At 43.2% G+C, this 14,842-nt stretch overlaps 2 protein-coding genes across 3 annotated transcripts in view; both read right to left on the reverse strand.

Annotated features, from left to right (window-relative positions):
* Positions 1 to 2,118, reverse strand: part of LOC129212720 (mitogen-activated protein kinase 12-like) — a 41,635-nt gene extending 39,517 nt beyond the window's left edge. Inside the window, exons 1-2 of one of the 2 annotated variants that reach the window (XM_054841712.1) lie at positions 1,912 to 2,118; positions 983 to 1,107 (exon numbers count right to left, since the gene is read on the reverse strand). In XM_054841712.1, coding sequence (XP_054697687.1) covers positions 983 to 997 — 15 coding nt within the window. In that variant the 5' untranslated portion in view covers positions 998 to 1,107; positions 1,912 to 2,118. Of the gene's footprint in view, positions 1 to 982; positions 1,113 to 1,911 lie in introns of both variants that reach the window. The other variant, XM_054841704.1, reaches the window with a different exon arrangement.
* Positions 2,119 to 10,471: 8,353 nt separating this feature from the next.
* LOC129211916 (mitogen-activated protein kinase 11) overlaps positions 10,472 to 14,842 on the reverse strand; it is a 32,754-nt gene continuing 28,383 nt past the window's right edge. The window contains exons 11-12 of the mRNA XM_054839715.1: positions 14,453 to 14,626; positions 10,472 to 11,164 (exon numbers count right to left, since the gene is read on the reverse strand). Coding sequence (XP_054695690.1) covers positions 11,091 to 11,164; positions 14,453 to 14,626 — 248 coding nt within the window. The 3' untranslated portion in view covers positions 10,472 to 11,090. The remainder of the gene's footprint in view (positions 11,165 to 14,452; positions 14,627 to 14,842) is intronic.

Below are 14,842 nucleotides of genomic sequence, written 5' to 3' on the forward strand. Positions count from 1 at the left end.
TTCTCTTATCCTCGCTTTTGATCTCTTAGCTTTCCTTGAAGGACATCTGAATGGAGCTATACTCTAATCTCTTACATTAATGACATTTTAAACCAGATGTTTATGCATCATATTAACAACTCCCTCCAAACTCTCTTTTTTTTTTTTTTTTCCCTTTTCCACGTGCATTCACAATGAACAGCATTTAAAGCCACTACTGTGATGCTCCAAGCCCACCCTGGGACCCTTCTCACCTGGAGTCCGTGCTTTGATTCCACAATAACTGTTTTCACACAAATCTCTCCCCCTTTATTTTATTCTTAAACCACTAAGCACTGTTGGGACCAAGAGTCTTTATCTCAATGACACTTTCAACACTTCTTTCTATGGCTGTTCTTCTTTCACATGATGTGGGAATCTGCGCTGAGCTCTGTATCCTATTCTCTGCTTCCCAGTAAAGCAATTTATTTAGTCATTCACGAACTTTTCCTGTTTCACATTAGTACAAACCCAAAACTTTCAAATGCTTCATGAAAGATTAAAAAACAAACAAAAAAGGAAAACCCTACCCCCTCCCCAAAGACATGCACATATACCATAGCCATCTTCATACAAGTTCAAAAAAATAGAGATGCTGGCAGCCAAGACACACAGGCACAGATCCATGCTCTGCATTCTCCTGCACCTCACAGGAACGTAGCAATGGAGACTAATTTCTGGTCCTTAATCTCTCTCACTAGCTCTGAGCGCAAATTCCACTCTGGTCCTAACCTTCCCCACCCAACCTTTCCTACATGGAAATGGTGTTTCCCACAGGATATTCTAGTTTGTGCGAACTGGCGTCTGTAGATAAAGGACAGAAAGACAAAAGACAGGCTGAAAGATTCCTGAATTCCATTCAGCCACACATCTGCCTTGTCCAAATCTGCATATTTTCTTTGTTTTTAGGGTGCATAAGCTGCAGCCTTGGCGGGGATATCTGCTAACGACCCAACCCACTCACATTTTCATGCTTCATGTGTTTCAGGAGGCGCAGCTCTCGGTAGGCTCGTTTGGCAAAGAGTTCAGACTGAAACGGGCGGTACAATTTCTTAATGGCCACTTTGGTACCACTTCTTCCATCGACGGCTGAGCTTTAAGGGACAAGGAAGAGTTTGGTGAGCGAGGACCGAAGCGAAACTGCAAACCCCGCGGCGCTGGAGAGCGGCCACATCCTGCCCTGTGCTGCCCAGCCCTCAACCTGCGGCCTGCCGGGTGCCTGGGCGGCCTCCCGGTGCCAAGGGAGGGGACCGCCTCCCCAAAACACCTCACTGGCAGCATCCGGCGTCTAGTTTTGTTCATCTAAAAGGCTGCCAGGCCCTGCGATGAAAAGTAGCCAATTTTCAAAAGCTCTGGGGAGGGAGAAAAAGAAACGAAAACAACAACAAAAACCCCCAAACCCCCACCAACATAAACCCAAACCTCGCGTCCCGTCCCAACGGCCAGCACCCCGGGTTTTGGGGACGCTGCCGCTGCGAGTGAGCCCGGGGCCGGCCACGGCGGGCAGCGCTGCCCGGGCAGGGCTGGGCAGGGCGGGGGCGGCGCCCCGGGCTCCGCTTGCTCCGGGGACGAAAACACGCGTGGGACGGAACGCGGTATGCCTGCCGGCTGCCCCGCGAAGGGCCGGGCTCCCCCGGCGGCACAGCCCGCCTCCCGGCGCCCGGCTCGGGGGGCGGCCCCGCTGCCCACCTGGCTGCCGGGGGGCCCAGCAGCACCGGGCGCGGCCAGGCCGGGTCAGGCACAACAACCGGAAAAAGTTGGCAGAGAACAAGGCGAGAGAGGGCCGGGCAGGGCAGCGTCCCCTCGGCCCGGGGCAGAGGCCACCGCGGCGCCCCGCCGCCGCCCCCCACCGCCTCCTCCCGGAGCTGCCCTGCCCCGCCTCGCCCCGCTCACCAGACGGCTCCGTAGGCGCCAGACCCCACCGGCTGCAGGTCCCGGTAGCGGTCCCGCACTTCCCAGAGGGTCTTGGTGATCTCCTGCCGGTAGAAGCCGTTCTTGGGGGAGGACATGGCGCTGCACCCCCTCGCCGGCACCCGCCGACAAAGAGCCCGGGCGGGGGGGGGGAGCAGGAGCGGCCAGCGCCGCCGAGCCAGGCTGCGGCGAGGGGCTGGGCTTGGGCGAGCGGCGCTTCCCGCCCCCGCCCCGCGCACCCCCCGCGGGAGGCCCGGCCGCCCGCCCCGCGCCTCCTCCGGCGGGGCTGGGACCGGGACCGGCGCTGGGACCGGGACCGGCGCTGGGCGTGTCGTTCCCCCTCCACCTTGCCCGGGCACCTGGGGGTGCGCTCCGCCGAGGTGGAGGGTAGCGAACCGCAGGGTGTCCCAGCGGTGGTGTGGGGGCAGCGAGCCGTCCAGCCTGCCAGTGCCCGGCGGCAGCGGAGCCTGCATAGGCAGGGAAACAGGTGCCCAGGCTCTCGCCGCCTGCACAAGTCCTTGCTGTGGAGCTGGAAGCAAATCCATCCCAGCCCTCTTTTCGTGCGTGTACACGCCGTGGTGCGGTGCTACACTCCGGGCTTGTTTTGCGGTCCTGTTTTGGATCTGGTAAGATGCAACCGACTTTTACAGGTTAAGGAATGGAGTTTGATGACAGCCGGCAGTACAAAAGTGAGCTTTCAAATGACCTTTGCACGAAGGTGTACAGCTGAGGGCTTCCCAGTTCATCTCGGGGTCAGACCTCAAGTTTCAACATATTTCATGTAGTTAAATAGAAACAAGCACACACTTGATTCAGTTGCTCAGAGCGAGGTGTCCCATGCGTGGCTGGTGCGAGATGAAACGGTTCAAGCAGCAGCTTGAAACAACTGCCATGCTGGAGTACGGAGAATAACGACCTCAATATCTCTATAGTAAATAGGCCTGGACCGGCACGTGTAAGGCAAAGACCTACTTTAAAAAAAAAAGTTTTACGTGTTCTTGGTGTGAATATAATTAAAATTCTTGTCCTTCAGGGTCTGGTAAAGCCTTTGTTTTGTCTGACTTCACCCCTGAGCAATGTTGCTGAGGTTAGGTAATTCAAACTTGCTGTCATTAGAGTTCAATTTGTAGCTTAGCTCAGAAGGGGCAATCTGGCCAAGTTTCGTTGCTCCCCATGCCTTTTTGGTAGCTGCCACAGGCCTAGACCTTTTTGTGCCCCACTGCTGAATGTGGAAGAGGAGCCCTGCCCTCCCTCCTCCTGATACTTACGTGTCGCGTACAGGAGAAACACCATTTCTGAAGTTGCCTGCAGAGCAGCACTGCAAATTCGCTAAGGCCAGACTAACATCCTTCCACCCAATCACTCTGTTTTCCAGTGCTGCTCTCTGCCGACCGGTGACCTGTTTGACTCCCTGGTTTGGTGAGAACAGAAACCAGCCTTCTGACATCTGGCAGGGAATGTGAGGCTCATGTCAAGTGTTAGATTATGCACTGTCCCAGCAGATTTATTTTATTTTATTTTATTTTACTTATTTTATTTGATCACTTTTATGCCATGTTTGCTATTCAGATGATGGCTGAAGTGAAATGTAGTATGGGCAAGGTTAAGGATAGAGCAGCTTTACCTTCGACTCAGTTTTGAGCCAGTCCATTAGTTAAATTACTTTTAATGACAAATATATATATATCTCTCTCTCTATTATGGTAAGGATTAGTTCCGTTTTTGATCTCTCGCCTATTTTTCTTCATCCAGTTGTGGCAAAATTGTGCTTTCTTACTACTTGCTTTTTGTCTAGGTAGAAAGTAGATTATTTTGATACAGTAGATGAAAGTTCTAACCCAGCACCAAGACGACATCATTCTTGTGCAGAAGCTCAGAAGATTACTTACTCAGAAGAGCAACTTTCGTAAGATATTTTAAATTCAGTGACAAAATTGGCCAATGCTGTTTCCCCCATGTTTTTCCTTTGTGTAAGTATTTAGATATACTTTGCTGTAGATGGATGAGGTAGCAGCACAGGTCAGATACAAGACTGCTTTTTCTTGTCAAGTCACACACACAATAGCAGATGAACCGATAAATTTACTGAAAAGACTGGGGGATCGGCACTGTTGTGAGAAGGAAAGCTTTGTCTAATAAAACCATTACAAGTGTCTGTCAAGGGAGTGACAGGGGAAATTTGGATCTCCCCACAGCTGGTAGATCTTACAGCAGCATCACAAAACGCGTGAGCCTCAGCATCATGCTAGGCTTGGCTGGATGTATGGTGATATATTTTCCCAAAGACAATCTGTTGCAATGGGACTAATAGGATACTACAGCCATATCTTATCCCGGGCAGTGTGTGCTTGATAGGGTAAATTAAAAAAAAGGAATGCTATCAGATGTTTCTGCTTTTGGCATGTATTTATTGTAAAATTTATAGAACAAAAAGGGACCTTCTTCAGACATCATGAATAAAAGGCAATAAATGCAGTAATGATGCAAAAATCCCCCTTTCCTCATGCCTATCCCATAAATGGAAGGATGACAAAATTATTGCAATGAAGAAACATTCATTTTGATACCTTTTTTTTTTTTTTTTTAAAGAGCCAACTTTCAATGTGTTGGAAGGTTGCCATCAGCTGCAGAGCATATGAGGTAGATGGGATGTATACAGTAGTCTTCCTAATCCCTCTGGGGACTGAGAACTCAATTTACGCTCCAGCCTGCACATGAGGCTTTGGTGCTGGAGCAGGAGCTCTGCAAGAAAGCCACGAAAAAGCTCACCATGTTTTCCTGAGAAGTTCTACAGGTACTGAGTCTGGTGAGAGAGTTTGATGGCAACATTGCTCACAACAAACTGTTTATTAGCAGTGATAAAATGGCACGGGTTAGTTTGTCAGGAGCTGAACTGCGGGCTGGCTGCCGGGTCCTGGGCCAAGGAGATGTGTCTGCGTGAGCAGGGAGAGGGACTGGCACCTTGATCCTCAGACCGGGCACTGGCAACGTGGATTCAGCTGGGGAAAGCAGGAGATCATACAAAGTCCTTGGAAAAATCAAACGTCTTCCCACCTTTTTGTCTGTTCATGTCTATATGATGTCTTTCCCGCAGTCATTTTATTCTTGATATGCTAATTCACATGTGAATAATTTAGTTCTGTAAAACATACCTTAAATGTCAATAAACATAAAATCTTGATGAATTGTCAAAAGCTGATTCCTAGAATATTATTTTTTTAACCAGCTTTCTATCCCCACCTTCAAAAAGTACTCTGTTCTTCTCTATTTAGATATGTTGCCATGGAGGAAGTAAGTCCATATGATTTATTACAAGAACTACAGCTTAAATAAAAAAAAAAAAAATCTCAATTTTCATCTGAAAATATTCCCATGCTATTGTGTCCCCACCCTTCCCCAGTGGAGCTGCTGCCAACTATTTTGCAACTTTTCTGTTTCCATCTCTCTGACCCCTGAGCAGGGTGCTTCAGTTCCAGTTTCTGTGAGACGGAGCGCGCCCGGGAGCCTCACCATGCTGCGAGGGTACTTGGCCACCAGCAGAAAGGAATAAATATACACCACTTAAGTGCTTTTTTTAAAAAAAAATTATTTTTTTTTAAACTGGCTGTTTCATTTGTTCAAGAGGTTGAGTGAGAACTTACTAAGTAACTGTTTACTACCCTGTTATCCCTGCTTGCTGGAGGGGGGTGGACGAAGTGGGGCTGGGTGTAGAGGGTAGGAGACAGCTATGTGTAAACTAACTGCTTTTAACACTCTTCTCTTTCTCCTCAGAGCCTGCCTAAAGGTCCTTTTCATACTCATTCCTACAGTAAACTGTAGGAGTTTAGTTTTTAAACTATGACAGGTTGTCGTAGTCTGAGATGCTATTGTGCATGGAGGAAAATATACCGGTGTTGAAGAGTTTCCCAACTTCAATGCAAAAGTCATACAGAAAGAGCATTAAAAGATATCGCTGATAGATTTATGTATTTGTCATTACATAGTTGTGCACATCACCCGTCTAAATCGCCAGAAACTTAGCGGTACCTTTACCCTGTCTTTCCCATCCTCCTTAACATTGCATTCATTTGTTGCATTTCCATCTCAACCTCATGAGAGGGTTGGGCAGGACAGAAGTACGCTGTGGTTTTTTTGCACAGGATATAATGTAACTAGGGTTTATTCTTGATTGAAGCCTTCGGGCTCTATTATAAAATGACTATGAAATAGGAATATATTATCTTAGTGCTAGTCTACAGGTTATTATTCTGTAAGGAGCAAATTATGGTTCAGTGGAGGCTGATTTAATGTATATTTGTCTCAGGGCTGCCACTGTGATTCAGTGTTTCTACTGTGTTCAGTAATACTTGTGATCAAATTGGAACCTAAAAGGACTAGCTAAAACCTCTGTACTATAGTACACATCTTAATTTGTGACAATAATTGAAGCTGGGGGACCATGTGAGTGGAAAATGAAGCATTTGTATGCATTCAGGATCGAAGCCTAATTGAACAGTTTCGTTCATTCTGTAAAAATTTCCCATATAATGGATTAAATGTCGGATTGGTTGGAAGATCAGCGTTTGCATAGGAAACTCATGATATATTCCCTCCTTGTAGTGAAAACTCAGACCTTTTTAGGCATATCAGTTCAATATTTTATCTTACAGCAGAAAGAAGGTCAGTGGCAGCTGCACTAATGCAGGTTTCTGAGTCTCTTGGTACTAGTCCCATAAACCCCCTTATGCTTTTTGCCCAGACTCATAAATTAATGACACTTGGTACTCTCACATATGCCAGCATGCTGATTTTCTAAGGACCAGCTTTAGAGAGTTGCGCTACATCTGTACACGCTAGCGGCACAATTCACACGTAAGAGGAACAAGAAGCTGCTTTTAAAGCAAACAGAGGTGTCACTATTAGTTCCTTCCTAAGAAGACTGAGCTTGCCGAGGCTGAACTCCTTTCTGCTGCTACCAAGGGGCACAATTTACCCAATTTACAGTGCAATTTTCTTTTAGCAAGAGTTAAATCTTTACCACTGCTCATCTGTCTGGGATTCTTGGGCCAAGTCAGCAATTTACAGATGCAGCGAAGGATACTTAAGTATTGTGTGCCTGCAGCTAAAAGTGGTACTTTTTTTAGCAGATCCACCGTTGACCAGGTCCTGAGAGTCGGGAAGGTGGATGTCTGGTTTTTGTCACGATCCAGGAGCACACGTGACAGGAAGAAAGGAAGGAAGTGGCTTTTGTATTGACTGCTCCCCACCTCTGTCAGAGGTGCTGTTGCTGCCAGCATTTTGTCCTTGAAAGGGTGTCCCCCTCCTGCCCTAGGGTGAGCTCGCTGTGTCGGATCCTGCAGCGTACTGAACCTCCTTCCCTCCTGCTTTCATCTTTTGCACCACATCAAAAACACACCAGGAGCACTAACGGGAATTCTGCAACAATGCTAAGTAATGGCTCTTGACCTATTGGTACATGATATATTTTTTCATGTATCAGGGTTGATTACCTAATTTCCTATCCACCCCCCTAAATTCCCAAAGTTATTAGTAACCCTGCTGTTTCATACTTGTGTAGCCACTTTGTATGTTCCGGGAGGAGGGAATTCTGTGTATTATGATGAGTGATACCCTCTAATACTGTGCTTTTCTTCTAAACCATCCTCAGTTTTTCTTTCCATTAGCACACTTGCAAATTAGAGATTTGTTTAGTCTTAATTCTGCTTTGGCCATGGTATATCAATTTCCTGCTGCTAGGCTTCAGTGCTGATGAGGTAGAGAGCTTAAAAAATGAAGATGCAGATTTTAAAAGAAATGTAGTGTATACTTATGCATATCAAAAGATTGAGATGCATGTAAAATATTTTTTTTCCTTTTGCGAGACCTTTTGCTTCCAATGATGATAAAATTACTAGACTTGGGGTTGATTTTAATTCAGTATGTGGAGGGATAACAAGCTTTCATGACTGAAAGCTGAAATTAGGTAAATTCAGATTAGAAGTAAATTGTTAACAATAACAATAATTAACCAGAGAAAGCCCTTGGAGAGTTGTGCCCTGCCCCAGTGGAAGCCTGAGCCGCCTCCTCCGCTAGCATCGCCCAGCCGTGCTCCTCCGAGCATCCCTTCTGTGCTTCGCAGGTTGTCAGGGACGATGAGCACCCTAATTTGGGGTGGGGTAAAACCTACGATGTTCTCCTCATACATGCAATGTATAAAGGACCTACAAAAGCAGGATTGTAATAATGAAAGTAAGAGTGGTGTCAGGAGATTAAAAGCCCACAGTTTAAGCAGCCTCCACTACAAGTTTTGCAAATAAAATTTGTAAACAATGCCTTCATTAAAGACATTTTTAGTAAATAAATGTTTATAAAATAAAATCCTTACTGTATTTATTCACTCTTTAAAATTTCTTTTTAAGTGATCTGTCTTACAGGTTCACAGAGCACGATGAAGCCCTCACTCCCAGATGTTTACTTCTATTCACCTGTTTTCTGTTGGTTGACAAACGGTTTTTTCCATCTGCGCTCAAACGATAAGCGTTGTTAGTGCCGAGCCTTCCACCGTTCTGTCCCGGTGGGGTACCACCTTTCCAATTCCCCTCTCCCGCTGCTCTAAACTGATAAACTTACCACACTGCAGTCCCACGTTGCAGTACCTCAAGGGAGTTGGTTACCTGTTCTAGAAAAATACTTTAATTGGTGGCTTTTGAGGTCTAGGAAATCGCCTTCATTTTGTAAATCTAGGAAAAGGATGTCTCTCTCCCTACTGTTTTTCTTGACATTAAAATGAGATGATTTATGAGTTTGGATGGTATTTCATTAAAAATAGCTGAGCTCTTGTTATCTGTTACTGTCACCTTGGATTAGTTTAAATGTGGCTATGATCATATTCTTTGTACATAATTTATGTCCTAAAAAAAAATTACGTCTTTGAATATAATATTGTAACTGTCGGGTTAAAGAAGATTCAGAGTTGCCAAAAGAGCAAATTTTGGAAGTGATATAAAACTTTCTGTCTTTCTACCTCGAGTAGCAGAGCTGTGGCAAGAGCAGACCGTCTGGTCTCTGCCTATCACGGAGTTCTACACATCCTTTGAAACATTGGGCGATGGCCACCCTCATAGTCAGGAAACCAGATTAAACAAACGATGGGACAAATCCCACACTAAATTAATTATCGTTGGATGCGGAAGGTTCTCGTGAAATGTCTTTATTTCATCCTTGCCATTCCAGCTGGAACAGAGCTGCAGAACAGGCTAGCAAGCTCATACTATCATATTTCAGAGAAAATGAAGCACTGAGCTACTCTTCTGTTAACTGGTAAACAAACAAATGAAAAAAAAGAAGTATTTAAGACATGACTAAGTGATTATTTTCATTATGTAGTCAGACAAATCATTTAAGGATTTACAGCCTTTTCACCTATTTTAATCAGCATGAAATTCAGTCATTGACCATTACAGGCCTCATCTAGGAGGATCCTCATTACAGGAAGCCGAAGTAATGATGGCCAGGCACCAATTCAGAGGATTCCCAGGTAATCCACAAAAGCATTTACTTTCAGATTAATATACCTCGTAGAAAGCCGAATATAAATGGCTGCGTTCTACTAGATGCAAGTATCAGATAATTGGCCAACATGACCAACAACAGTCCACCACTTAGCCCACAAATTAGGAGCACATTTTCTAGAGGGAATGCTTATTTCTATTTCTCAAAGACGACAAACAATACTGTATCAAGCATCTCTGAAAAATCAAAATTCTTGGACTTGATTTTTTAAAAATCTGTTTATTAAGAAAAAAGCTTCTCTTTTTACATAGAAAAGATACAGAGGAAAGTAAATTACCTCAGGTAATAGCTGTACAACTGAATCTTAATGACAAAAGTTGCAGAAAACCTAAATAATATAAAAAGCCACCTCCAAAATGAGACTCTGACAGAGCGAGAACGAGACATAAAAATGAACATTGAACAACTGTGAATCATAAGTATGTAGAAAGACACAGCCAGTACACCACAAGAGGCCTCATGCCTGTTTCAGTATTATGCCTTCAATGGGGAAATGAGATAAATTTAATTAAGACATCTTGGTATCTAGCGTACCCTGCAATTTATTATTTAATTTCCCAACTTTTCAGGGCTGGAAAGCCTTTAAAATTGTGCTTAAAAAGGAACTCTGATGAGATGGATGTTTTGTTTTTCACAAACACATTCTTAAATCTTCTTGGTTTGTCTTGTCTTCCAATGGCAATTATTTGATTCTTTTCCCAAGGATTATGTGAAGGAAAACAAGACAACGAGGAATATCAAATTGAAAGCTATGAACTGAACCGAGTGCTCTTGCGCTGCCATCTGTGACAGCCTTTGCCGGAGCTTGCCGGAGCCTCAGAGATCTGCCACACCGCCTTCAGGGCACCTTCCCGTAAACTGGGCACGTTCGCCAGCACCCCACTGATGGCGTGGTTAGGAGTACCATCGGGAATTAAAATGGTCTCGCAAACTGATGCTGTGCAGATTAAAATAATATACATGGGGAAAAGAATGAGAGCAGACACTTGAATGGCAACAGAAGACAAAGATTTATTTTTACTGACTGTCAACTGGTGTTAAGATTGCTTGAGAGACATCCAGTAAATTTGTAAGACCACCACAGATATGACTACATATGCATATTCTGTCTAGCTCACTACCACACCTCTCTTCGTAAAGGCACTAACTATAGATAATATGAAAACGGACAGATAAAATGCCAGAAAAAAAATGGATTGCTTATGGACTTCTTTGTTTATGTTCGTATACATTCATGCTTTAAATGTACAATTTTAAAATTAATTTAAAACGTCACCTTTATTTTGGCAATACAACTGATAAAATGAAACATGCAGAACACACAGCTCGACAGAACTCAGTGCATAATTTCGTCAGAATGAAGCAGTTCTTCATCACCCTTCTGTGAGTTGGGAATACATTCATATTACAAGGCAAAAAAAAAAAAACCAAAACCAAAACCAACCCCACCCAAAACAGACAACATCTGGCTTCTGTATAATGCATCTGCTTTTCCACATCTTCTCCAACATCTTTGGATAGTAAAATCTACGTCTGACCACAAGTTAAATTGTATGGTTATATTTTAACAGTCTTCATAGTGCAGCAAGGCAAGACAGAGCTGCCTGTATTCACTGTTCTATCTCCAGGCTATCCATTTTTAAGTCGGGGGGTTTAAAGCTAATCACTTCTTCGTAGGTAAGTTCTGTAGAGAGGGGGTAAGGGAGAGAGAGAATTAGGTGATATTGTCTGCAAAAGAAAAATATTCCTGAAAAAAAAACCCAAAAAAACCCAAAAAACCCCAGTTCTATGGCTGCACGTGACTTGCAGTTTGTATTTCCAGCCTTTTTATAGTCCAGATGCAAAAATAGACTGAATTCACCAGGAATCCTTCTGTTAACCTCAGATTATGAATTAAGACTCACAAATACTGTTATTGTACAACATGTCCATCCCCTTCAGCTAATTACTAAAACACACAGGCCCTGAAATGGAAACATCAATTATGCTGTCAGATGACCTGCCAAAAGGATGTAATAAAAGAGAAAATGTAATGGAAAATTGAATCTTTAAAAGCACCCAAACAGGTTTTAAAATGTACACTTTTAACTGTGGAGAATGTTCTTTATCATCTCTCAGTCAACTGTCTTCAACATAAATCACTCGTGGCTCTCTGCTAATGCCCTGGGATCTAGGTTTTGGTTGGGGTTTTTTATATATATATTTTATGGTAAAGAACTTAATTTTAAGGTCCTCTGAAAAAATGTTCTTTTCTAGTCTTCTCATCAAGAAAAGCTTAACTAGTAACATGGATTCCTTGCTATTCTACCCTGCTTTGGGAATAGCCCTTTAGCTTTTCATGCTGACAGTCACATCCTGTTTTGTGCCTTCCACAGTAATGGACTATGCTGTCAGTGGCGACCTCCTACGTATTTTCTCAAGTTAGATATTATATTCTAAGGACCAAATCCTGTTCACACAAATATATGGCTAACAATGCATTACTTCAGGATCGGTTTTACACACACAGATGTTTAAATCATCTCAAACTTGTGCCTATTAGCTTGTTTATAAAATAGATCTGTCCAAGACAGCTGCTACACATGCAAGTAGAACTTGCACTCCTCTAAAAAAACTCTGTAAAAATATTTGGGCTGAATCTTGCAACCACTCTGGTTGTGTTATGCTGTAGCATGGTGTACAGTGACTGGCATGCCAGCTTCAGCGAAGGATTTCTCTGAAAGAAATTCTGCGTGCAGAACCCCTGAGGCAGAAGGATTCTTTAGGTGACCCTTCCCGTGACTGATCTCCTGCTCTTAAGTAGCATCTGGCCACAGGCAGCCAGGTGGGAGCTAGAGCGGTCCTGACTGAACTTGGAGGAAGCCAGCGTCCTCAGAAATTGGATGCCTGGGACTCTGTTACAAATTATTCCTGTTGGCTGTGTATTGTATGTTTATGAAGCTCCTTAATTGGTTCTCATGCCACCTACTCAGCTGAGAGTACAGATGTTAAGCTGAGATGTGTGTAACTGGAGCAGCAGCTAAGGAGAGACAGTGCAGAGCATTCAGCTCTGAATAGCATACTCTTCGCCTCTAAAATTTTGAAATATTTTCTAACTGATTAAATGTGTCAGAAAGAAATCTATGACCTTGGGCTGCAAACCTCAGCAGTGCACAATAGAGGCCAAGGAAACTCTTAATTGCATAATGTGTAAGACAAAGTGTCTGAAATCTCATTTTACTTCAGTGCTCAGTCTCTCTTAGGATCAAGCGCCACTGATTTTTTCATTTGAACAGAAAAAGAGGGGAAATACGCCATTGACATCTTGAGAAAGCGGGTCAATATTTCATGAACAATACAAACATTTTATGCAAATGGTGACCTTTCATGTCATCTTACTTAAATGTGGCACGTACCGTACTTGAAAATAAAAAGTTTATTCTCCAAGATAAACATATGGCCAGGAGGAAGAGGTGCATGTCCTGTGCCAGTTTTGAGATTTTTGTCTCAGGCCTTTTTTTTGTTCCCTGTGTAAAGAAGGAATTTTAACTGTAGTTCCAGCAAGGACAGTGGTGTAGAATAATATGATTCTGTCCTTCTGAGAGAATTCACCTCCATTTCCTCAGTTCAGAAAGTGTTAAGCTAAGATTGTTCCTGAAATAATTTCAATGGAGTTTCATCATAAACAGAAATCAGCTTCATGACTCGGAAATTGTTAAACTTTCCTGTTAAAGACTCAGTCAACTGAAAAAGTAGCAGAAAACAAATCATCCACTGGTAAGTACAGCAGCAAATTGAACATGCCTCTCAATAAAAAAGATGTATGGGTGGTGCTGTGCGCTGCCAGGTTTTGCAGAGGAGAGTATTGTGTAAGGAATAAGCGATACCAGTCAATCCTCCTTGTTTGTACAGATGCAGTAGGCTTCTAGAGAACCCTTTCCAGGGCTCTAGGAGGTTGCTTTATTGTAGAGACCCATGACCCTGCTCCTATCTTTCTTTAAGATGTACTTGCTGTAGTCAGTCTGCTTGTCTCCCCTGCAATGCCCAGGATAAAACATGGCACAAGTGGAAAGGCGTGAGTAAGACACAGCAGGTCGGTATTTTTCATCATAAACCTACCCACTGTGCAAATATATTTTTATCAAACCTTTGTGGAGTAAAAGTTATAGAATATACAAATAGAAACAGAAGAGCATTTATTTTATAGAATACATATTTCATCTTAAGCCAAGGAAGGACTTTATTGATAAACAGGAACAATTAGTTTTCTAGAATATTAATCTCAATTTAAAATGTATAGTAAGGATTTTTTAGCATAATATGTCCTCACTAGACAATGATGAAATTGGACTGTACTTTTCAGTACACTTGCAACCTAAATGTTTAGCCGTGTTACTTCCGTGGTACTGTAGTGCAATATGATCATGATGCAAGCATGGAATTAACTAATAAAAAAAAGGTGGTTGCACTATTTCTCAAGAATGGGGTTTGGGTTGTCACTCCAAAGTAAAATCATCATCTCCAACAGGATCAACAGCACAGTTTATCTATTAATACCAATTGCTTGGCTATATAAAAAATGATTACCCAAATACACATTTATGTGGAAAAGTTTCATTTTTGGTTCTGAACAAAGCTAGGTCAGAATCCCAAATAGCGTCACTTGCCCTTGGACAGTTACTTCAGCTGAGGATCTGACCTAGAAAACTAAGACAGAATGCATGGTTACCTGGTAACTCGCATCACCTTTTAGTTAAGAGTAAACCTGCTATAGGGAATGTAGTGAGGAGATGGTAGAATGGGGAAAGGGAGCGAAATCCAGAGAGGAAACACAACCCTTTCCACATCTCCACTCCCACAAGCACACACACGGACTTATCTTGTTTCCCTGAGGCTTAAGAGTTCAAATTCCTCTGGTTAGAAACAGGAAAACTGTTACTCAAGTAAGGTTTTGTTCGGCTGCGTGCATTAACTACTGCATGCAATTCTGTACCTTTCCATTCGTCTATGGTTCGCTCCTTGTTCTCTATTGACTCGTCATACAGCTCAGCCTCAGGTTCGTCATCCGGATCGTGATACTGTACAAAGTATGGATGTGCAAGTGCTTCTGAGGCAGTAATTCTTTTATCGCTGTCTAGTATAAGCATCTTCTCAAGAAGATCTACAGCTAAGAGAAAAAGAGAAACATAGTTCAAAGCCAGAGGAGACTGTCTAGAAGAAAAGACAACTGTTTACACACAATCTATTCTCACTCACCTTAAACACAGTTAATGTTATTGGAAAACCCACAAAATTTAGGCGATATATCAAACAAGCTTTGAAGATTTTATACTGTAAGTACAATTTTCAGAGCTGAAGGAAGCTTCTGATTTGCTTGTGGTGT

Source organism: Grus americana, chromosome 1, assembly GCF_028858705.1.
Source record: "Grus americana isolate bGruAme1 chromosome 1, bGruAme1.mat, whole genome shotgun sequence".
Classification (NCBI taxonomy): domain Eukaryota; kingdom Metazoa; phylum Chordata; class Aves; order Gruiformes; family Gruidae; genus Grus; species Grus americana.